The 24,057-nt window shown below is 62.7% G+C and overlaps 1 protein-coding gene across 6 annotated transcripts in view; it reads left to right on the forward strand.

The window, feature by feature from the left end:
* Positions 1 to 7,794: 7,794 nt before the first annotated feature.
* BNIP2 (BCL2 interacting protein 2) overlaps positions 7,795 to 24,057 on the forward strand; it is a 38,570-nt gene continuing 22,307 nt past the window's right edge. For 2 of the 6 annotated variants that reach the window (XM_039912034.1, XM_029065074.2), the window contains exon 1: positions 7,795 to 7,931. In XM_039912034.1, coding sequence (XP_039767968.1) covers positions 7,815 to 7,931 — 117 coding nt within the window. In that variant the 5' untranslated portion in view covers positions 7,795 to 7,814. The remainder of the gene's footprint in view (positions 7,932 to 24,057) is intronic. The other 4 variants (XM_029065069.2, XM_029065071.2, XM_029065072.2 and 1 more) reach the window with 3 other exon arrangements.

Raw genomic sequence — 24,057 nt, forward strand, 5'->3', positions numbered from 1 at the left:
CTAGGCCCATCTGTTGGCTTTTTTGTTATCTTGCATTTCCTCCTACCTCTGGAATATTTTCTCATGGGTGATCCTCTAGCACCTTAAACTCAAAAACGAATTCATCTTTCTCTCTTTCTCTCTTTTTCTCTCTTTCTCTCTTTCTCTCTTTTTCTCTCTTTCTCTCATTCTCTCTCTCTCTCTTTCTCTCTCTCTCTCTCTCTCTCTCTTTCTTTCTTTCTTTCATTCTTTCGTTCTTTTGTTCTCTCTCTCTTTCTTTCTCTCTTTCTTTCTCTCTTTCTCTCTCTCTTTCTCTCTTTCTCTCTCTCTTTCTTCCTTTCTTTCTCTCTTTCTCTCACTTTCTTTCTCTCTCTCTTTCTCTCTCTCTTGCTCTCTCTCTTGTTCTTTCTTTCTCTCTTTCTTTCTTTCTCTCTTTCTTTCTCTCTTTCTTTCTTTCTTTCTTTCTTTCTTTCTTTCTTTCTTTCTTTCTTTCTTTCTTTCTTTCTTTCTTTCTTTCTTTCTTTCTTTCTTTCTTCCATCCAGTCAGTCGTATTTACTGCGCGCTTGCTATTTGCAGAGCACTGTACTAAGCGCTTGGAACGTACAGTTCGGCAACAGATAGAGACCGTCCCTGCCGACTGACGGACTCACAGTCTAATCGGGGGGACACGGACGGGCAAAAACGAGACAACTTAATCGCCATAAATAGAAGCAAGGGATGGACACCTCATTAACAAAATAAATAGGGTAATAAAAATATAGACAAATGAGCACAGTGCGGAGGGGAGGGGAGAGGGGGAGGAGCAGGGGGAAAGGGGGCTTAGCTGAGGGGAGGTAAATCTACTCCCAATTTACCCATCAACAAAACACTTCATTGATTCACTCAATCATATTTATTGAGTGCTTACTGTGTGCAGAACGCGTACTAAGTGCTTGGGAGGGTACAATACACAGTGAATAGACTCATCCCCTGCCCACGACGAACTTACAGCCTAGAGGGGAGAGACAGACATCAACACGGATCAACACCTCCATGTTCTGAAAGCTCTCAACCTGACTCTATTTCACCTCTCATACTCAGTCTTTCTCTAAATCTGAGTTTTTCTCCACGACATTTCTGAGATTTGCCCCCTCGTCGACCGGTATCGGTCAATCGATTGTATTTATTGAGTGCTTACTGACCGGAGAGCAATTTGAATCTTCATCTCCCCGCTGGTTTATTGTATTATTATTCCCTGCTCCCTTTCTTCAACGTCTGTTCTCCGGAGTCTGTCCTACACTTCATTCATTCAATAGTATTGATTGAGCGCTTACTACGTGCAGAGCACTGTACTAAGCGCTTGGACAAAGACGGTAACAGATAGAGACACTCCCTGCCCTTTGACGGGCTACAGCCTAATCTAAACACACAGCCCAGGTCATCTTAAAACACTGCTCAGAACACATCACTCCCATCCTCAAAGTCCTCCAAGAGCTACTCATTTCTCACCAATAATAATAATACTTGCGGTGTTTGTGAAGTGCTTTCTATGTAATAATAATAATAATAATAATAATGTTGGTATTTGTTAAGCGCTTACTACGTGCCGAGCACTGTTCTACGCGCTGGGGTAGACATAGGGGAATCAGGTTGTCCCACGTATGTGCCAGGCACTGTTCTAAGCCCCGGGACAGAGATGAGATAAGCAGGTCGGACACAGTCCAATAGAGACCTCACAGTCCTAATCCCCATTCTGTGACTTTGGGCCAGTCACTTGACTTCTCTGTGCCTCAGTTACCTCATCTGTAAAATGGGGATTAAAACCGTGAGCCCCAAGTGGGACAACCTGATCACTCTGTATCCCCCAGAGCTTAGAGCAGTGCTCTGCACATAGTAAACGCTTAACAAATACCACCGTTGATTTTATTTTACAGATGAGGCAGCTGAAGTCCAGAGAAGTGGAGTGACTTGCCCAAGGTCACACAGCAGACAAAGTGGCAGATCCGGAATTAGGACCCAGGCCCTTCTGAACTCCCCGGCCCGTGCTCCACACACTAGACCGCACTGTTACCCCGCATGTAGAGAAACGGCCGCGGCTCAGCGAAAGAGCCCGGGCTCGGGCGTCAGAGATAATGGGTTCGAATGCCGGCTCTGCCGCGTGTCAGCTGGGTGAGCGCGGGCGAGTCCCTTCACTTCTCTGGGCCTCAGTCACCTCGTCTGGAAAATGGGGATGAAGACCGTGAGCCTCACGCGGGACAGTCTGATGACCCCGTATCTACCCCAGCGCTCAGAACAGTGCTCTGCACATAGTAAGCGCTTAACAAATACCAACATGGCACTGGACCTTCTAACAACTCTTAAAGCTCTCTACTAACTGTGTCCTTCTTATCTTTCCTTGTCCCCTCTCACTATGCTCTGGGTTGCACTCTTCGTCGTCTCATGCTAGCTCCTTAAGCGTACCTCACCCCTGATGGGGATGAAGCCTGTGTGCCCTCCGTGGGACACCCTGATTCCCTTGTATCTCCCCCAGCGCTTAGAACGGCGCTCCGCGCATAGTAAGCGCTTAACAGATTCCAACGTTATTATTCTCCCAATCTCCCCCAGCCCCCGGAACGGTGCTCGGCACATAGCGCTCAAAAATGCCGTTACTATTGTTGTGTGACTCTGGGCCAGTCACTTCACTTCTCTGTGCCTCGGTTACCTCATCTGGAAAAGGGGGATGAAGACTGTGAGCCCCACGTGGGACACCCCGATTCCCTTGTGTCTACCCCGGCGCTTAGAACGCCGTCGTGACCGCTGGGCCGGGAAAATCACGGTCGGGTCTGGCACAACCCTGTCTCCCCACGGGGCTCCCGGTTTAGCGGGGAGGGAGGACGGGTATTCAAACCCCATTTTACAGATGGGAAAACCGAGATGAGTCCGTGCTGGGGTAGATACGAGACAGTCGGGACACCCCGTCCCCCGTGGGGCTCACAGCCTGAGTGGGAGGGAGAACGGATGGCTAGTCAATCCCCATTTTCCAGATGAGGAAACCGAGTCCCAGAGACGTTCCCTGACTTGCCCGAGGTCATACGGCCGGGAAGTGGAAGAGTCACCGTCGGAACCCGCGACTCCCGGGTCCCGCGTTCACGCTCTTCCCGCTACTGGACGACGCCGTCTCGTCACCGCTGTGTCGCTCCGTCTCCCCTCAGGACCTTTGGGGTTTATCTGCCTATTTATTTCCTTTATTTGACGAGTTCGGTTTTATCGTTTACATCTCTGGCCCTCCTCTCGGTGCTGCTGCGTGCTTGCAGTTCTGCATCATCTGCGTGTCTTTCTTGCAATATCAATCTCCTCGAGGAGAGGGGCCGTCTTCCCCCACTCGACCGAGAAGCAGCGTGGCTCAGTGGAAAGAGCCGGAGATCACGGGTTCTAATCCCGGCTCCGCCGCCAGTCAGCTGTGCGACCTCGGGCGGGTCACGTAACTTCTCTGTGCCTCAGTCCCCTCATCTGTCAAATGGGGGTGAAGACTGTGAGCCCCACGTGGGACAAACTGATCGCCTCGTATCCCCCAGCGCTTAGAACAGCGCTCTGCACGTAGTAAGCGCTCAACAGCTGCCACGGTTTTGTTACCGACCCAAGAGTCTTCGAGACAGAAAATAATCGATTGATTTTCCCCACCTCAGTGTTCCCAGAAGACCCTACTCCAAGGATGCTGCGTCTATTCCACATTTAATAATGCTGGTATCTGTTAAGCGCTTACTATGTGCCGAGCACTGTTCTAAGCGCTGGGGTAGACACAGGGGAGTCAGGCTGTCCCACGTGGGGCTCACGGTCTTCATCCCCCTTTTACAGATGAGGGAACTGAGGCCCAGAGAAGTTAGGGGACTTGCCCACGGTCACACAGCCGACCAGTGGCAGAGCTGGGGTTTCGAACTCATGACCCCTGAATCCAAAGGCCATGCTCCTTCCACTGAGCCACGCTGCTTCTCTAAGCACACTGAGACCGAGAGCCCGTCAATGGGCGGGGACCGTCTCTATCTGTTGCCCGATTTGTCCATTCCAAGCGCTTAGTACAGTGCTCTGCACATAGTAAGCGCTCAATCAGTGCTATCGAATGAACGAATCTGCGGACATCGAGTCTGGTCTTGCGTGACCGGGGTGGCCCTTTTGGCCCATTCTGGCTTTCGCATCCTCCGTCCCCTTTCTGGAATTGACGCGGCACTGGGTTCCAATTTTACCGGCATTTTAAACCCCCGGCAACTCAGCCTGGCTCAGTGGAAAGAGCCCGGGCTCGGGAGTCAGAGGTCGTGGGTTCGAATGTCGGCTCTGCCACTTGTCAGCTTTGTGACCGTGGGCGAGTCACTTCGCTTCTCGATGCCTCAGTGGCCTCATCTGGAAAATGGGGATGAAGACTGTGAGCCTCACGTGGGACAACCCGATCACCCTGTATCTCCCCCCAGTGCTTAGAACAGTGCTCGGCACATAGTGAGCGCTGAACAAATACCCTTATCCCTCTGCTCCCTCTCTGCTCCCCCCCTCCACCCCTCAGCTAAGCCCCCTTTTCCCCCCCTTTCCCTCTGCTCCTCCCCCTCTCCCTTCCCCTCAGCACTGTGCTCATTTGTCTATATTTTTATTACCCTATTTATTTTGTTAATGAGGTGTACATCCCCTTGATTCTATTTACTGCTATTGTTCCTGTCTGCCCGTCTCCCCCGAATTAGACTGTAAGCCTGTCTCTGGGCAGGGACTGTCTCTATCTGTTGCCGAATTGTACAGTCCAAGCGCTTAGTACAGTGCTCTGCACATAGTAAGCGCTCAAGAAATACTATTGAATGAATGAATGAATGAAAGTCGGGCACAGTTCCGCTCCCGCATGGGGCTCACGGTCGTGGCTCAGTGGAAAGAGCCCGGGCCTGGGAGTCAGAGGTCATGGGTTTGAAACCCGGCCCTGCCGCTCGTCAGCTGTGTGACCCCGGGCGGGTCCCTTCGCTTCCCTGGGCCTCAGTGACCTCATCTGTCAAATGGGGCTGAAGACCGTGAGCCCCACGTGGGCCAACCTCATCACCTTGTATCTACCGCAGAGCTTAGAATAGTGCTTGGCACATAGTAAGCGCTTAATCGTTACCAACATTTATTATTTTTCCCCCCCCCCCCCCGTCTTACAGATGAGAGAACTGAGGCACAGAGAAGTGAAGTGATTTGCCCAAGGTCACACGGCAGACAAGGGGCCAGATGGGTCTGTTACATCGTTATTCTGGATTCTCCCCAGCGCTTGGTGCAGTGATTTGCACACAGTAAGCCCTTAATAAATAGGACTGTCTGCACGAAACAAAACCTTCTCACTCTAGGCTTCAAGGCCGTCCATCCCCTTGCCCCCTCCTACCTCTCCTCCCTTCTCTCTTCCTCCTGCCCACCCCGCACGCTCCGCTCCTCCGCCGCCCACCTCCTCGCCGTCCCCCGGTCTCGCCCGTCCCGCCGTCGACCCCCGGGCCGCGTCCTCCCGCTGTCCCGGGACGCCCTCCCTCCTCACCTCCGCCAAGCTCGTTCTCTTCCCCTCTTCAAAGGCCTACTTAGAGCTCACCTCCTCCAGGAGGCCTTCGCAGACTGACCTTCCCCTTTTCCCTCTGCTCCCTCTGCTCCCCCTCCACCTCCCCTCAGTTCAGCCTCCTTTTCCCCCCTTTCCCTCTGCTCCTCCCCCTCTCCCTTCCCCTCCCCTCAGCACCGTGCTCGCCTGCTCAACTGTATATATTTTTATCACCCTATTTATTGTGTTCATGAGATGCACACCCCCTTGATTCCATTTATAGCTACTGTTTTTGTCCGTCCGTCTCCCCCGATTAGACCGTAAGCCCGTCAGTGGGCCGGGACCGTCTCTATCTGTTGCCGACTTGTCCATTCCAAGCGCTTAGTACAGCGCCCTGCGCATAGTAAGAGCTCGATAAATACTACTGAATGAAGGAATGAATGAGTGGGCTCGATGCCTTAAGTCTGCTGGTCCTGATCCAGAAGGCCTTCCCAGACTAAGCCTCCCTCTTCCTCCGCTCCCCATCGCCCTGACCCGCTCCCTCTACCCTACCTCCCCTCGCCCCCGCGTCGCTTGCGTATCTAGGTGTAAATAATGGTGCAAATGATTGTGTGAATAATTCTCTTTATTTTTATTCATTATTTTATTCATCATCGATAATTCACTTTATAATGGCGCCACTGATGCCTGTTCACTTGTTTTGAGGCCCGTCTCCCCCCTTCTAGACTGCGAGCCCGCTGTGGGCAGGGGGTGTCTCTCTTTGTAGCTGAATTGTACTTCCCAAGCGCTTAGTCCAGTGCTCTGCACACAGTAAGCGCTCAAGAAATACTACCGACTGACTGATTGACTGACTGACTGACTGACTGACTGACTGACTGACTGACTGACTGAATGGATGAATGTTGGAAGCCCCTGTTCTGGTCCCCGTGGGGGGGTGGGGAAGAGAAAGAGCTAGTGGCGCATGCGCCAAAGACTCCCCTCTCCCTTTCCCCGGCGGGCGGCGCTGCCAAGGAAAGGCGCATGCGCAAACGGCTCCCCCTCGCCTCTCCCCGGCGTGCGGCGCTGCCTAAAGGGAAGGCGCATGCGCAGATACCTCCCCCTCGCCCTCTCCCCGTCGGGCGGCGTTGCCAAAGGGGGGAGCGCATGCGCAGACGCCCCCTTTCCCCGTCAGCCGCGCTGCCAGAGGAGGACGCATGCGCAGACGGCTCCTCCTCACCATCTCCCCTTCGGGCGGCGCTGTCTTGGGAGGGGCGCATGCGCAAACAGCTCCCCCTCGCCCTCTCCCCGGCGGGCGGGGCCGCCTAGGAAGGGGCGCATGCGCAGGCGAGTCCCGCTCGCCTTAGGGCCGGCGTGCGGCGCTGCCAAAGGGGGGCGCATGCATGCGCAGACGCCACCCCTTCCCCGTCGGCGGCGCTGCCAAAGGAGGACGCATGCGCAGACGGCTCCTCCTCGCCCTCTCCCCTTCGGGCGGGGCTGCCTGAGGAGGGACGCATGCGCAGCCGCATCCCTCTCGCCTTCCCTTTCCCCGGCGGGCGGGGCTGCCCAGGGAAGGGCGCATGCGCAGACGGCTCCCCCTCGCCCTCTCCCCTTCGGGCGGCGCTGCCTAGGGAGTAGCGCATGCGCAGACGCCTCCCCCTCGCCTTCCCTTTCCCCGTGGAGCGGCGCGGCCCAAGGGGAGGGCGCATGCGCAGACGCTTCCCCCTCGCCCTCTCCCCGTCGGGCGGCGCTGCCAAAGGGGGGGCGCATGCGCAGACACCTCCCCCTCGCCCCGTCGGGCGGCGCTGCCAAAGGGGAGGCGCATGCGCAGACGCCCCCCCTCCCCCGTCGGCGGCGCTGCCAAAGGGGAGGCGCATGCGCAGACGCCCCCCCTCCCCCGTCGGCGGCGCTGCCAAGGGAGGACGCATGCGCAGACGGCTCCCCCTCGCCCTCTCCCCTTCGGGCGGGGCTGCCCGAGGAGGGGCGCACGCGCAGACGCCCCCCCCCCCCCCCCCGTCGGCGGCGCGGCCGAAGGCGGACGCATGCGCAGACGGCTCCTCCTCGCCCTCTCCCCTTCGGGCGGGGGCTGCCCGAGGCGGGGCGCATGCGCGGACGCCTCCCCCTCGCCTTCCCCCTCCCCGGCGGCGGCGCCGCCCAGGGCGGACGCATGCGCGGGCGGCCGGCCCTCTCCGCGTCGGGCGGCGCTGCCCGAGGCGGGGCGCATGCGCCGCCGGGCGTCCCCGGGCCGGCGTGCGGCGCTGTCAAGGGGCGGCGCATGCGCGGAGGGCCGGCGGCGGGCCTCGGTCTCCCCGGCGGTCGGTCGTTCGGTCGCTCGCGGGGGGGGGGGGGGAGGGGTGACTTCCGGTGCGGCCCATGTCCGCGGCCGGCTGGGCGCCGCCGCCGGGACGGATCCCCGCCCGCCGGGAGGCCCGCCTGGAGGAGGAGGAGCAGGAGCAGGAGCAGGAGCAGGAGCAGGCCGCCCCCTCCCAGGTGGGTCCCGTCCCGCCGCCCGCACCCTGTGCCAAGCGCTGCGGCCCCGCGCCTCCTCCTCCTCTTTGGCTCTGCCGCCTGGCCTCCTCCCCTGCCAGGCGGGGACCCCCTCGTCGAGCGAAGATCGCCTCCCCTTAGGCCTCTCTTCCGCTTCCCCAGCGCTCAGCACGCAGCCGTCGCTAACCCGGGACGCGTCCGTAGCCAGAACTGTATTGATTTGCACGCTGTTGTTGCCCATGTACCTGTTTCGCCGGAGCCCCTTGTCGGGCAGGGATCGTCTCCCTTTATTCAATAATATTTATAGTATTTATTGCCGTATTTTATCCGTCTGAGCGCTTAGGGCGGCGCTCAGCACGCAGCCGTCGCTAACCCGGGACGCGTCCGTAGCCAGAATTGTATTTATTTGGACGCTGTTGTTGCCCATGTACCTGTTTCGCCGGAGCCCCTTGTCGGGCAGGGATCGTCTCCCTTTATTCACTAGTATTTCTAGTATTTATTGCCGTATTCTACCCGTCTGAGCGCTTAGGGCGGCGCTCAGCACGCAGCCGTCGCTAACCCGGGACGCGTCCGTAGCCAGAATTGTATTTATTTGGACGCTGTTGTTGCCCATGTACCTGTTTCGCCGGCGCCCCTTGTCGGGCAGGGATCGTCTCCCTTTATTCAATAGTATTTATAGTATTTATTGCCGTATTCTACCGTCTGAGCGCTTAGGGCGGCGCTCAGCACGCAGCCGTCCCTAACCCGGGACGCGTCCGTAGCCAGAATTGTATTTATTTGCACGCTGTTGTTGCCCATGTACCTGTTTCGCCGGAGCCCCTTGTCGGGCAGGGATCGTCTCCCTTTATTCACTAGTATTTCTAGTAGTTATTGCCGTATTCTACCCGTCCGAGCGCTTAGGACGGCGCTCAGCACGCAGCCGTCGCTAACCCGGGATGCGTCCGTAGCCAGAAGTCCCTTTATTTGGGGGCTAGGACGCGTCCGTAGCCATGATTCCGTTTCTTTGGGTGCCGTTGTTGCTCCTCTGCTTGTCTTGCGGGAGCCCTCTGTACTCCTCTGTATTCTACCGTCTGAGCGCTTAGCACAGTGCTCAGCACGCCCCCATCGCTAACTCAAGATACATCCAGATCCATGATTGTATTTATTTGGATGCTATTGTCGCCCCTCTACCTGTCTCGCCGGACCCAGTTGCTAAGCGGGAGTCGTCTCCCTTTGTTGCCCAATTCTACCGTCCGAGCGCTCAGGACGGCGCTCAGCACGCAGCCGTCGCTAACCCGGGATACGTCCGTAGCCGTAATCCTATTTATTCCGGTGCCGCTGTTACCCGTCCTCCTGTTTTGCCGGAGTCCGCTGCTACGCGGGAGTCGTCCCTCTTGGTTGCCGTATTCTACCTCCTGAGCGCTTAGGACGGCGCTCGGCACACGCCGGTCACTAACTCGGGACACGTCCATATCCACACTTCCATTTCTTTGGAGGCTGCTGTGCGGCCCGTCTACTTGTTTTGCCGGAGCCCGTCGTCGGGCGGGCATCGTCTCCCTTTCCTGCTGCGTTCTACTTTCCGAGCGCTTAGGACAGCGCTCTGCGCCCGGTCGGCGCTCGGTAACTAAGGATGGCCCTAGAGCCTTAATCGTTTCCATTCGTCTGATGCTACCGATGCCCTCGTTTTGCTGTCTCCCCCCCCTTCTAGTAACAATGCCGCCAACGTCGGTATCCGTTAAGCGCTTACCGTGTGCCGAGCGCCGGGGGAGACACGGGCCCGTCGGGGCGTCCCGCGGGAGGCTCCCAGGGAATCCCCGTTTTCCCGATGAGGGAACTGAGGCCCAGAGAAGTGAAGCGACTGGCCCACGGTCACCCGGCTGACGAGACGGGGAGCCCCTGGTTGGGCAGGGATCGTCCCTTTTCACCCCTGTATTCCACTTGGCCAACGCTTAGGACAGTGCTCTGCACCCGGTCGGCGCTCGGTAACTGAGGATGGCCCCGGATCCACAGTCCCGTTTATCTGGGTGCCGGCGATGCCCGTCCGCTCGTTCTGCCGGAGCCCGCCGCTGCGCGGGGATCGGGTCTCTCCTTCGCCGTGTCCCACTTTTTCCGAGCGCTTGGGACGGTGCCCCGCGCGCCGTCGGCGCTCGGTGACCGGCGACGGCCCCGTATCCGTAGTTCCGTCGATCTCGGTGCCGTTTGCTGCCCGTCCGCTCGTTCCGCTGCCCGCCTCCCCCCTTCTAGACGGGGAGCCCGCCGTCGGGCGTCTTCCTCGCCGTAGTCTACTTTCCCGGCGCTGCGGACGGTGCTCTGCGCCCGGTCGGCGCTCAGTGACCGACGGTGTCCCTGTGGCCGTAATTCTTTTTATTCGTTTCGATGCCGTCGGTGCCCGCTCGCTCGTTTTGCCGTCCCCCCCCCCCCCCCCCAGGTGGGGAGCCCCTCGCCGGGCGGGAACCGTCTCCCTTCATCGCCGTATTTTACCTTCCGGGCGCTTAGGACGGTGCTCTGCGCACAGCGGGCGCTCAGTGACTAACGCTGTGCGGATCTCCGCGACTCCATTTATTTCGAGGCTGCCGATTCCCGGCCGCCGATTCCCGGCCGCTGGTTTTGTCGTCCGTCTCCCCCCCCCCCCCCCCGTCTAGACCGTGAGCCCGCCGTTGGACGGGGATCGTCTCGATCCGTTGCCCGATTGTACTTCCGAGCGCTTGGGACGGTGCTCTGCACGCGGGCGGCGACCGATAGCTGATGGTGTGCCCATATCCCCCATTCTCTTTATTTCTCGTGATGCTGATGATGTCCCCCTACTTAATTACGTTGGTATCCGTCAGGCGCTTACTATGGGCAGAGCACCGTTCTAAGCGCCGGGGTAGACACAGGGGAATCGGGTCGTCCCACGTGGGGCTCCCGGTCTTCACCCCCGTCTTACAGACGGGGGAGCCGAGGCACCGAGAAGTGAAGTGACTCGGCCGCGGTCCCACAGCCGACAAGTGGCCGAGCTGGGATTCGAACTCATGAGCCCTGACTCCAGAGTGCCCGTGCTCTTTCCACTGCGCCACGCTGCTTCTCGTTTTGTTGTCCGTCTCCCTCCCCCCACTTCCAGACGGCGAGCCCGTCGCTGGGCAGGGACTGTCCCTGTCGCCGGGTGGCACTCTCCAAGCGCCTAGCACGGTGCTCTGCACATGGTGAGCGCTCAGTGAATACGACTGAATGACGGTCCGGACCCCCCCCCGGGACCTGCCTTTCCCCCCTCCCCTCTCCCACCTCCATTGCTCCCGTCATCATCATTATTATCGTCAGAGCGTTCTGTAAGCGCTTACGGTGTGCCGGACGCTGTAATGGTGATGATTATTATTGCAGGGTTTGTCAGTAATAATAATGATGGGATTTGTTAAGCACTTATTACGTGCGAGCCCTGGGGTAATAATAATAATAATAATGCTGGTATTTGGTAAGCGCTTACTACGCGCAGAGCGCCGCTCTAAGCGCTGGGGGAGACCCGGGGGAATCAGGTTGTCCCACCTGAGGCTCGCAGTCTTCATCCCCGTTTTGCAGATGAGGAAACTGAGGCGCGGAGAAGTGAAGCGACTCGCCCACAGTCACCCAGCCGCCGAGGGGCCGAGCCGGGATTCGAACCCCTCGACCTGTGACTCCAAAGCCCGGGCCCTTGCCGCCGAGCCACGCCGCTTCCGCCGTCGGGTCGTCCCACGTGGGGGCTCGCGGCCTCAGTCTCCGTTTGACAGATGAGGTGACCGGGGCCCAGAGAGGTAAAGCGGCCTGCCCGGGGTCACGCGGCGGACGGGTGGCGGAGCCGGGATTCGAACCCACGACCTCTGACTCCCGGGCCCGGGCTCTTGCCGCCGAGCCGCGCTGCTTCCCGGGTTTGCAGCGTGCCCGAGAGTGGCGAGAGATTTCAAAAAAGTGAAAGGCGCTGAGGATTTCCCGCAGCATGAGGAAAACGATGGAAGTCTATCCCCAGATGCTCCCCAACCGACATTTACTTTGCCATCCCGTGGCCCTTTCCCGTCACGACCGGGGGAAAAGATCTCTAGAACCTGGACGGGGCTCTCCGGTTTTCTCTCGAACCGCTTAGGATCCGAACGCCCCCCCCCGTGCCGATATCCTGCGAGGATTTATTTGCTTTTATCCTTTCTGGAGCGTAGGTTTCTGGTGGACGGGAGGTATGTCTTTTGTGCTGCCGTCTTTTTCCGGGGGCTCAGTCCAAGTCCGTTTCGCCGGGAGGCGCCGCAAACGCCGCCGTTACCCTCTGCCAACGCTGTGGGCCGGGGCGACGATAACGGATACCGACGTTATCGTCGTATGCCGTCGTTCTCGTCGGTCCGTCTGCCCCGACGAGACCGTGAGCCCGTCCGACGGCAGGGACCGTCTCCGTCCGTCGCCGACTCGTTGGTTCCAAGCGCTCGGTACGGTGCTCCGCACGGAGCGAGCGCCCGACGAACGCTCTCGCCTGAATAAGCCCCTCGTGGGCCGGGCAGAGAGTCTCCGCTCCGTCGTCTTGTACGTTCCCTGGCGGTGCGGCGCCCCGAGGCGGGAAGCGCTCGGTCGGTAGTCGCCGATGGATGGATGACGACGGATCAGCGCCCGCCTTCTTGATTCAAGCCCCCGCCCCGCTGGCCCCGGCGCTCGTCGTACCCCAACCCGGATCGCCGGCGTCCTCGGCCGCCCGTCTCCCCCGACGAGACCGTGAGCCCGTCGGAGGGCGGGGGCCGTCCCCGTCTGTGACCGGCCTGTCCGTCCCGAGCGCTCAGTCCGGCGCTCTGCACGTAGGGAGCGCTCCGCGAAGACCGTGGAATGGACGGACGGACGAACGGGCCCCCCTTCCGCCCCCCCCCGGCCCCGCGGCCCTCCCGTCTCCAGTCGGCGTTGGGCTCCGCTGCCCGGATCCGTATTCCGCGACGTGTTTCGGCCCGCGGCTCCCCTTCCCCTCTCCCCCGGAGGCCTCGGTGGTTCCCCCTTCTGCCGTGGCGTCGGACAGAAAGGCCGGGTTTCGAGGCACCGGGGCGCCCCTTGCCTCCCGACCGAGGCCCGCGCTTCTCCCGCTGCGCCGGGCTCCCGTCTCTCCCGCCTCCGACCTCTCCGTCCCGTGCCCCCTCCCCGGGCGCGGACCCCGTCCTCCGTTCGAATCGGCCGGTTTTCAAAGCTCTTCGGCCGTCCCGTCTCCTTCGGGGAGCCTTTCCTCGCCGGTGCGTCTTGTCCCGCGCCCCCCCCCCCCTCGACCGGTCCGGCGCCGGCTTCGCGCCTGGGAGCTCCGCGCCTCCCCTCGTCCCGCCGCTTCTCCGCCGGGGTTTTTTTCCGTACCCCTACCGGCGGGCCTTACTATTTAACGTGGGGAAGCAGGGGAAGCACCCGGGCCTGGGAGTCGGGGGTCATGGGTCCGAATGCCGGCCCCGCCACCCGTCGGCCGGGCGACCGTGGGCGAGTCCCTTCGCTTGTCTGGGCCCGGAAAACGGGGGTGGGAGACCGCGAGCCTCACGGGGGACGACCCGCTGATCCCGCCCCCTCCCCCGGCGCTTAGGACAGTGCCCCGCACCGAGTAAGCGCTCAACAGACACCCACGTTAGTGTCACTGTCCGCTACCTCGCGTCCTCGGCCGGTCAGTCGGCGATGTCGATCGAGCGCCGTGCCGAGCGCTCGGGAGGGGACGAGGCGATGGAGTCGACGGACGCGTTCCCGGCCCGCGAGGACCTTATAATCTATAAAACCTATATCCGTTCGTTGGGGCGTATTTACTGGACGCTCACCGGGTGCGGGGCACCGCGTCCGGCGCCCGGGAGAGTACGGGACACCGCCGTAACTCTCCCTCCCCTCGATTCTACTCGTCGCCGTGGTCCTCGTCCGCCCGTCTCCCCCGATGGGACCGTGAGCCCGTCGGAGGGCAGGGACCCGATCCGTCCGTCCCGAGCGCTCAGTACGGCGCTCCGCACGCGGTCAGCGCTCCCCGAATGGATGTAGGCACACGTCGCGCGCCCACGGGGAGCTTGCCCGCGTCATAGACGTTTGCGCGGGACCTCTCCGAGGAGTCCGGAGCTCCGGGCGTGTGTACGTGACAACCTCCTCGGGTGGAGGAAGGGGCCGGGATGAAATATACACGGGAGAGACCCTGCGGCTCAAAGCGAGGTCCAGAGAAGCGGAAAGAGAAACCGGCGTCCGCGACTCATCCCGTGCGTCAGCCGTCGCTTCTCCCCCGCCTCTAAGCGTATTCCATTCCACCTTCCTCGTCATCGGGCACTTGGTTCGTCCAGTAGTATTTACCGAGCGCTCACCGCGGGCAGAGCGCCGTACCGGGCGCTCGGAACGGACGCTTCAGCAACAGAGACGTTACGAGGCTCTCTTGGCATCCGTCGCTATTCCGACGGCATAAAAACCCGCCGCGTCGGCTCAGACCCTTCGGATCGGCGTCGCCTCCGGGCCGCAGGAGGGGGAGAAGCGAAGCGTGCGCGAGGGCGGACGGTCTGAAACGGGCCGGTTTCCGAGCCGCGCCCGGCGGGCGGCCTCCCGGCGGGTCGGACCGGAGGAGTCCGCAGCGTAAGCGGTCGTCCAGGTCGTGCCACGGTCGACTCCCCGACGCCAGCCCCGGAGCCGGAATCCCTCTCGTCCCGTAAGGGTGTCGTCGGGAGGGGCAGCTCGGTTCCCGGCCCGAGCTCGGATTTCCTGCGTCGCGCTCCGAATTACCCGGGAGAAGCGGGCTCGCTCCGCTACCGGTAGATCATCCGTCCGTTTTAACGCGTCCGCCTCGCAGATGGCGGACGGACGGACGGACGGACGGGGACGATGTCGGTGTTGGAGCGCCTACCGGGTGCCGAGCGCTGCTCTGAGCGCCGGGGGAGATACGGGGTCATCGGGGCGTCCCCCGTGGGGCTCCCGGTCTTCGTTCCCCGTCTTGCAGACGAGGGGACCGAGGCCCGGAGAAGCGACCTGCCCGCGGTCGCGCAGCTGGCGGTGGCGGAGTCGGGCTTCGCGCCCGTGACCCCCGACTCCCGAGCTTCTGCCCAAAACGACGGTTCCAAATGCAGGTCCCGAAGACCCGGCGCCATCTCGGGCGAGTCGCCTACCTTCTCCGGGCCCCGGCTTCGCCGGCGGTCAGATGACGACTCGGTACCTGCCCTCCCCCCTCGGACCGTGTCCGGTCCGGCTAATTGGCGCCCGGTAATCAGTCGGTGGTGTCCGTGGAGCGCTTCCTGTGTGCGGAGCTTTGTAGCGGGCGCTTGGGAGAGTCACTTCACCTCTCGGGGCCTCAGTTCCCTCCTCCGGAAGACGGCGATGGAGACCGGGAGCCTCCCGGGGGACGGCCCGATTCCCCCGGGTCTACCCCGGCGCTCAGAACGGCGCTCTGCACGGAGTGAGCGCTCAACAAATACCCACATCGTCATCGGTAGTAGTAACGTTACGAATGAATGAGAATGCCGTAGGAGAAGGGGCTACCGGGCTGCGTACGTGCAGCGGTTACCGTTTAGCGAGAGGGGGCTCGGGGGGGGGTTGCGCGGGGGAGGGACGCGGGGTACGGCGGAGAGTGGATGCGGAAACTCCAGGCTTCGTCCGTTCAGTAGTATCCGTCGAGCGCTTACTCGGTGCAGAGCGCTGCACTGAGCGCCTGGAGTGGACCGGTGGGCAACGGATAGAGACGGTCCCCGCCCGATAACAACGGTGATAATAGTAAGCGTGGGGATCGTTGAGCGCTTACCGTGTGCCGGTCGCCCTTCCAAGCGCCGGGCTGGAGACAAGATGATCGGGTCGGACGCGGTCCCCGGCCCACAGCGGGGCGCACGGTCCCAATCCCCGTTTTACAGACCGGGGAAGGGAGAGAAGTGAAGCGACTCGCCCGGGGTGACGCAGCGGACGCGGGTCGGGATCGGGACCCGGGTCCTTCCGACCCCCGGGGTCGCGCTCCGCCCGCCGGACCGCGCCGCTTCTCCGCCGGGCCGGGCCGCTCCCCGGCTCACGTACCCCAGCGCCCCGGGAGGCCGTGAGGTGGGCCAGAGCGGAACGGAGCCGGGTGCGCCGTCGCGCAGCCGAAGCGAGATGCGTTGAGGAAGGTCGGTAGTCAGAAGTCGTCGGAGCCAGGAAAACTAGATCGACGACTGCCCTTGCCCTGTTGGGTCTGCGCGTGGGGATCGGCCGCGGGCCGTCTTTCGACGCCCGAGGGTCTGGGATCCGTGGGACTGCCGGTCCGCGCCCCCTCCGTTGGAGGGTGCTCTCCCGAGCGCTGGGTACGGTGAGCGCTCGATAGATACGGCCGGATGGATGGAAGGGTTATTTTTTGAGGAACTGCCCTGCACTGCTCTCCCGGAGACTCGAGGGGGGCCGTCACGGGAAAGCCCCCGGACGCCCTCCGGCAGCCGGGAGCGGGCCGCCGCCGGTCAGAATTCCTCCGGCGGGTCGTGACGCCCTCCGGGGAGATGGGGCTCCGAAGCCCCTCGCTTCCCGACGATCCCTTCTCGCAGACGTGGATTTGGAACCGAGGGGGAGGTTGGCCCGTGAGGAAGTCAGGTCGTTTCTAGAAAGACGTCGCTGGCCGGGTTCGAGCACGGACCACCGGCCGCCTTTTACGCGTTTCTTACATTCCGAGCCGTCAGAGCTTCCGATGGGACGCTCGGGCCTCCTCCCCCGTTTCTTTATTTTTAACGGACCGGTCTCTGTCCCCGCGACAGTCCCCGTCTGCCGTTCCTCGCCGGCTCCGCCCCTTGCCGGCCGTGTGACCGTGGGCAGGTCGGCTTCACTCCTCTGGGCCTCGGTTCCCTCGTCCGTAAAACGCGGGTGGAGACCGGGAGCCTCACGCGGGACCACCTCCCTCCCCTGTATCTCCCCCCAGTTGAGCGAGCGCTTAACGGACGCCGACGTCATCGCTACCGTCGCGGCGGGTCCGCGTCTAACGTTCCCACCGTGGCTTGGGGCCGGGGATCTTCGGTCCCGTCCGGCGTTTGCCGTCGCCGGCGGATAGAGCCGGGGTGCCCGGGGGATCCGATCCTACCCGGTGTCTTCGCCGCGGCCGCGCTGGAGAGTCGACCCCTCTGCGTCGCCGTGTTGTACTCTCCGAGCCTCGGTTCGCTGCTCTGCGCCCGGTGAGCGCTCGGTAAATACGACCGAACGGGTGAAGAAGGTGCAGCCGGACCCCCGGGCGCGGGTGATGGTCGGATGAAAGGCGACCGTGTCTCTTGAGAGCCGGCTCCGTACGGAGAGCCGTGTTAGGTGCCGGGGGAGTGTCCGGGCCATTCGGTGGTATCTATTGAGCGCTCACTGCGTGCGGAGCACTGCGCCGAGCGCTTGGAATGGACAGGCGGGCAACAGGTGGAGACGGTCGCCGCCGTCCGACGGGGCCGGTTCCCGCGGGCAGCTCCGGGCACCCCCACCGTTAGAAGCGGCTGTGGCTCAGCGGCGAGAGCCGGGGCTCGGGAGGCGGAGGTCACGAGTCCGAATCCCGGCCCCCGCCACCCGTCAGCTGGCTGACTGCGGGCACGTCGCCTCGCTTCTCCGGGCCTCAGTTCCCTCGCCCGGAGAACGGGGATTAACCGGGAGCCCCCCCCCCCCCCGTATCTCCCCCGGCGCTTAGACCGGGGCTCGGCGCCTGGCGGGCGCCTAACGAATACCCACGTCGTCGTCGTCGCCCGAGTGGGCGATTCGAGAATTCGCGCGCGCGGACGGCGGCCCCCCCTCGGGTCACCCACGCCCGGCACGCGGGCGAGGAACCGCGGGCCCTTTTCGCCGCGGGAGCCGGGAACGAGGAGCCCCCGCGGAGAGCGGGCGGAAGCGAGACGGTCTGTCACCGCGCCGGCCGAAGGACCGCGCGCCCGCGGAATCGCCGTCGGCGGCTAAGGGCCGGGCCGTGCTCCCGCTGGTCGTCGAGGAGCCGCCGGCCGAAAAGGGAATCGGGAGCCAGCTGGCGGAGAGCGGGGAGGCAGGGTGTTTTCTCGGTTGCGCGCCAGGTGGACGGGCTCCCCGGCTGCGGCGCCGATCTTCCGTGCCTGGGAGACCTGAGCCCCGCCCCCCCCCCTCAGCAGCGCGGCTCAGTGGAAAGGGGCCGGGCTTGGGAGTCGGAGGTCACGGGGTCGAATCCCGGCTGCGCCCATAGTAAGCGCTTCACAGATGCCGTCGTGATCACTGTCATCGCGTCAGCTGTCCGTCGCGTCACCCGTAGGCCGTCTTCGCCACCGGACGGCGGGCGGGATCCCTTCGGTCGGTCGTATTTACTGAGCGCTTGCCGGGCGCAGAGCGCTGCGCTGAGCGCTCGGGGCGGGCGGACGCTCGGGCGACGGGTGGAGACGATCCCCGCCCCCCCCCGTCGGGCTCACGGGCTGAACGGGGGGCTCGCGAGCGGAGCCCGGGGCCGGCGTCCGTCCCCTCGCGTCGAAGACCGTTGCGCGGCGTCGACCGTCGGCCCGTCCCGAGCGCTTCGTACGGCGCCCTGCACGTAGGAAGCGCTCGGTCAGTACTATTGAGCGATGATACCACGTGACGGTAACGGCACCGAAGCGCTCGCTGTGTGCCGGGAAGCGTTCTGGGCCCCGGGGCCGACAGGGGATCATCGGGTTGGCCCCTGAACCGCCCGGGGCTCCCGGTCCTCATCCCCCTTTGGCCGACGAGAGAACTGGGATCCAGAGAAGGCGGGTGACCTGCCCCGGGTCACGCAGCGGAGAAGTGGGGAGCAGTGAGAAGCGGCGTGGCTCGGGGGAAGGAGCACGGGCTTGGGGGTCAGGGGTTCGAACCCCGGCCCCGCCGCTCGGCGGCTGTGCGGCTGGGGGCGAGTCGCCTGACTTCTCCGGGCCTCAGTTCCCGCGTCCGTAAGATGGGGGTGAAGACCGTCAGCCCCCCGTGGGACGGCCCGATTCCCCTGCATCTACGCCGGCGCTTAGGACGGCGCCGGGAACGTAGCAGGCGCTGAACAGACACCGACGTCGTCGTCGTCATCGAGCGGCGGGGCCGGGATTGGAAACCCGGCCCTTTCGGCGCCCGGGCTGCGGCCGGGAGGCCGCTTCCCTACGTCGTCGAGGCTGCGCCGGACGGGACGCCGGAGGAGAACAAGGGAACTGAGAGCGGGAAGCGGAGGGGCCGGAGGAGATGACGGCGGGACGCCATAGAACCGGAGCCTCGGGAGGCGGGCGCCGGTTGCGGCGGGGAGGGGACTCGGTCCCGCCGGAGCGGAGGCTTCGCGGGGATGGTGAAATCGCGGGGGGCGAAAGCCGGGACGGCGCCGGACCGGGAGCGAGAAGCGCGGCAGACCCGGCGGGGATCGGCCTTTGCGCGCGCCGTCGCCGGGCGGGGTGGGTGGGTCTCGTGCCGTCGTTTTCATCCTCTCCCACGGCGGCGGGAAGCGCGTGCCGGCCGCCTTCCCTCACGTGCCCCTGAATCCTGCCCCGGCGTGGACCTCCCTCCCGTGATCGGTCCTTTGTCCGAACCCTTCCGGCGCCTATTAATAATAACGCTGGGGTCTGCGAAGCGCTTACTGTGTGCCGAGCGCCGTTCTGAGCGCCGGGGTAGACGCGGGGCGGGGGGGGGATGGGGCCGTCCCACGGGGGGCTCACGGTCGTCGTCCCCATTTTTTTTTTACAGATGAGGGAACCGAGGCACGGAGAAGTGAAGTGACTCGCCCGGAGTCACCCAGCTGGGAAGCGGCGGAGCCGGGATCCGAGCCCACCGACTCCGGCTCCCGAGCCCGGCCTCTTTCCACCGTACCGCGCTGCTTCCTGTACCTTCCCCTCCTTTGATCTTGTCCCTCGTCGAAAGGGAGGCGGGCAGGATTCCAGGGGTGGCCACGATCGAACGCGGCGGTCAGACTACGCCGCGAGGAGCGGCGTGGCTCAGTGGAAAGAGCCCGGGCTCGGGAGTCGTCAGAGGCCGTGGGTCCTAATCCCGGCTCGGCCACCCGTCGGCTGCGTGACTGTGGGCGAGTCGCTTCACCTCTCTGGGCCTCGGTTCCCTCGTCCGGAAAGTGGGGATTATCCGTGAGCCTCCCGGGGGACAACCTGATGGCCCCGTGTCTGCCCCAGCGCTTACAACAGTGCTCTGCGCACAGTGAGCGCCGAACGGATACCAACGTCGTTAACCCCGTCGTCCTCCGTGGAGACCCGGATAACGCCCAGCGGTCCGTTGGCTTTATGTCCGTAACCCCCCGGTCTGTGAACTCTTGCCACCCTCCCGGCGGCAGTTTCGATATGCCCAAGTAACTGCCGCTGTAAGATCAAAAACGCCGGTCCTCTGTAAACGCGGACACGGTAACGACGATCACGTTGGCGTTCGTCAAGCGCTCGCTCTGCGCCGAGCACCGTTCTAAGCGCCGGGGCGGTCACGGGGGAATCAGGTTGTCCCGCGTGGGGCTCGCCGTCTTCGTCCCCATTTTACAGATGGGGGACCTGAGGCCCCGAGAAGCGAGGCGCCGCGCTCCCGCAGCCGCCGAGCGGCCGGGCGGGGGTTCGAACCCGTGACCCCTGACTCCAGAGCCCGGGCTCCTCCCACTGAGCCACGCCGCTTCACCCGCGTCGGGATGCCGATTTTTCCCGACGCGCCGCCCCTCCGAACTGGGAGGGGGCTGTTAGAGGACGGTTCCCGCGAGCGGTGGAGTCTGGCGACGTGACCCTGTTGAGGGGCGCCCGGCTCGGCGGGGTGAGCCCGAACCGCGTCCGGAGGGGGTCAGTTTTATACCGCGTCGGCGGAGATCGCTTGAGGTTTCAGTTCCTCATCCTCGTCGACAGTTGCGAGGGGAGAGAAAGATTGCCAGACCGAGTCCGCGGCCCAGCCGGATCCTGGTTTCGCCTCAGAGCGCGCGCGAGCTCAGTCCTCGTTTCGTTTCCGTTTCCCGTTCTTACGGCCGCCTGACGGCGGGCGGTTTCTCCCGCCGCGTCCGGGGTCACGGTGCCCAGCGCCCCGGGAGGGGACTCGGGAACAGGATGACCGACGCGTCCCCCCGGCCCGCAGCGAGCCGTCGAGCCGGAGCGGGGGACGGAGATTATCGTGAATAAATCGCGGAGGTGCACCCGAGTGCCGGGGGGGGGGGTGGCGGGGGGGCGGATAAAGCCAGCGAGGCGGGGCGGCGCGGAAGGGAGCGGCAGCGGAGGAAAAGAGGATTTAGTGAGGAAAGACCTCTCGGTGTGACCCCCGATAAGGTTGCGACGGCGCGGAGAGCGATCGTCTCTCGGATGGGGAGAGGGAGCGTGTTCCGGGCCGGAGGCGGGACGTGGGCAAGAGGTCGCTGGCGAGACCCCAGGGGTCGCCAGTTCGAATCCCGGCCCCGTCGGCCGTGTGGCCGTCGGGCCGGTCACTTCGCCGCCCCGGGCCTCGGTTCCCTCATCTCCCCCGTCTCCCCCCGGCGCTTAGAACGGGGCTCGGCCCGGAGCGGGCGCTCAACAAACGCCGACGGGATCATTACGGCGAATGCGTTGGCGTTAGGGGAGTGAAGCGTGCGGGCTGGATCCAAGTAACAGGGTGGGGAGGAGCTGGAGGAGCGTGCAGAGCGTTTCGCGGCCTTAAAGCCACTGGTAAGGAGTTTCGGGCGTAGAGCGTCACTTAATAACGTTGGCATTTGTTAAGCGCCCACTATGTGCCGAGCGCCGTCGCGAGCGCTGGGGGAGAGACGGGCTCATCGGAGTGTCCCCCGTGGGGCTCACGTTTTTAAATCCCCATTTTTACAGATGAGGTGACCGCGGCACCCGGCGGTCGAGTGACTCGCCCAGGGTCCCCCAGCGGACAAGCGGCGGAGCCGGGATTCGAACCCACGGCCCCGGACCCCCCCCCCCCCCCCCCCGCCCGGGCCCTCCCCGCCGAGCCGCGCCGCACCCGAACCCGACGCGCGGCGTCATTTGACTGCGGAGATTTCCGAGGAGACCCTTAAGGGAACCGTTAAGGCCTCCTTAATATCCGCCGAAATAGAACCACGGCCCCTCCGCCCTCCCTCGAGATGAGAAGTGATTAAAGGGGAGACCGTTTTCAAACGGGAAGAACCCGTATTCCGCCTCTGTTTTCACTCCGTCGTTCCACTTGTCGGTTCCTCGGTCACCTCACCCGGGAGCCTCACGCGGGACACCCTGATCGCCCCGCGTCTGCTCCGCTGCTTAGAACAGCGCTCCGCACGTAGTAAACGCTCAACGAACGCCAGCGTTACCGTTTCTGCTTTTCGCTCTGTAGCAGGGATCCCGCCCCCCGTCGCAGGGCACCACCTTCCCTCGGAAGGTCGTCGGCTGTAAATGGCAGGGTTTGGGCCTCCCCAGTCGCGTCCCGGCTCCGCCCCTCGTCTGCTGGGTGACCTTGGGCAAGTCGCTTCGCTTCTCCGGGCCTCAGTTCCCTCCTCTGTCAAAGGGGGATTGAGACGGGGAGCCCCGGGCGGGCCAGGGACCGCGTCCAACTCGATTCGCTCGTCTCCACGCCGGCGCTTAGTAAAGCGCCTGGCTCGGAGTGAGCGCCTAACAGATGTTGTCGTTACTACGGTTCGATAGTCTGAGGCTAGTCCCTCTCCTAATCCTGGCTCATACGCACGCCGCCCTTCCACTGCCTCGACCTCCGAAGGGTTTCGACTGACCGGAGAGTCCCTTTCAACCGTCGTTTCCTCTCCGTGAGCATTAGATGATGACCGGCATCGGCACGTGTGGCTGATTACACTCGGAATTTAGGTCAGGTAGGTCCTTAAATAGCGCTGACGTGTTCGTATCGCCGTCGGGTTCCGTATATTCGTTCGGCGGTGCTTTTTGAGCGCTTACTACGTGCGGAGCGCCGTACCAGGCACTTGGAATGGACGATTCGGCAACAGATAGAGACGATCCCTGCCCGATGTCGGGCCCGCGTTGGGTTGATTTTTTACGTTGTCTCGATTAATTGGGGGTTTTTTTTCCGATATCGGGGGGGCGCAAGCGATATATTTTTCGTCATTTCCTGCGGGAAGCGATACTCGGTCGGTCCGACACACCGTTTCTACGGAACCAGTTCTGGTAACTGCCACCTTCCTCCGTCGTGGGGTCACCGGGGGCCCTGCCGGGCTGGGGATAGAAGCCGCTCCCCGCGTGCGCTCACGCTCCTCCATCCCCGCCTAGGAAAGCCCTTTGGAAACCGGCCCCTTCTCTCCCGCCTTCGGGGGTCCCCAATTCCTGGCGCGTTCCGCCGTGGTCTTGGACTCATTCGTTCCTTCGGTGGTATTTGTCGGGCGCTTACTATGTGCCGGGCGCCCTTCGACGGGCTCACGGTCGAGTCGGGGGAGACGGACGGACGGGGACGATGGCGGGAAATAGAATCGAGGGGAAGGACGTGTCACGGGACCAGTAGCGAATAAATAGAGTCGGGGGCGATGTCCATCTCATTAACCAAATAAATAGGGTGATGTGGCTCAGTGGAAAGAGCCCGGGCTTCGGAGTCAGCGGTCATGGGTTCGAATCCCAGCTCGGCCACTCGTCGGCCCTGTGCCCGTGGGCGAGTCACTTCACTGCGCCTCGGTGACCTCATCTGGAAAATGGGGGTGGAGACTGGGAGCCCCGCGTGGGACCGCCCGATTCCCCCGTGTCTACCCCGGCGCTTAGAACGGTGCTCGGCACAGAGTGAGCGCTTAACAGATACCAACATCATTATTATTAAGACTCCTCCGTCCTCCTCTGTCCCCATCGAGACGGAACCCCTTTTGCGTGTCTGCGTTTCGTCGCCCCCGACGCGTCTCTCCCCGGTCCCTCATTTAAGCTCTTAGGTTGTGAGCCCCCCTCGGGGGACGAGACCTAGTCCCCGGGTAGTCTCTCCCAGCTCTTAGAACGGTGCTCTGCACACGGTTCATTTCATTCGGTAGGGTTCGTTACCCGGTCGTACACTCCAAGCGCTTACGCGTAGTAAGCGCTCAATAAATACCGTTGAATGAATGAATCCTGAGCGCTTACTACGGGCGGAGCCCTGGCCTAAGCGCTTGGAATGTACAGTTCGGCAGCGGACGGAGACGACCCCTGCCCCGTGACGGGCTCACGGTCGGAACGACGGTAGGCGTTCGTTACTGTTGACTGATTGACTCCTTATACGAACCCCTGATTCTTCGGGTCATAAGTAATAGTGAATGTTGAATGGATTTTCGGGCCTTCTTCCCTTTCCGTCCATTCTCTCCCCGCCCCGCCCCCAATTTTAGCGGTAAAAAGTGTGGCCAGAGGCAATCTTTTACAGCGCACGACATTTCGAATAGCCA

The sequence above is a fragment of the Ornithorhynchus anatinus genome, chromosome 5 (assembly GCF_004115215.2).
Source record: "Ornithorhynchus anatinus isolate Pmale09 chromosome 5, mOrnAna1.pri.v4, whole genome shotgun sequence".
Classification (NCBI taxonomy): domain Eukaryota; kingdom Metazoa; phylum Chordata; class Mammalia; order Monotremata; family Ornithorhynchidae; genus Ornithorhynchus; species Ornithorhynchus anatinus.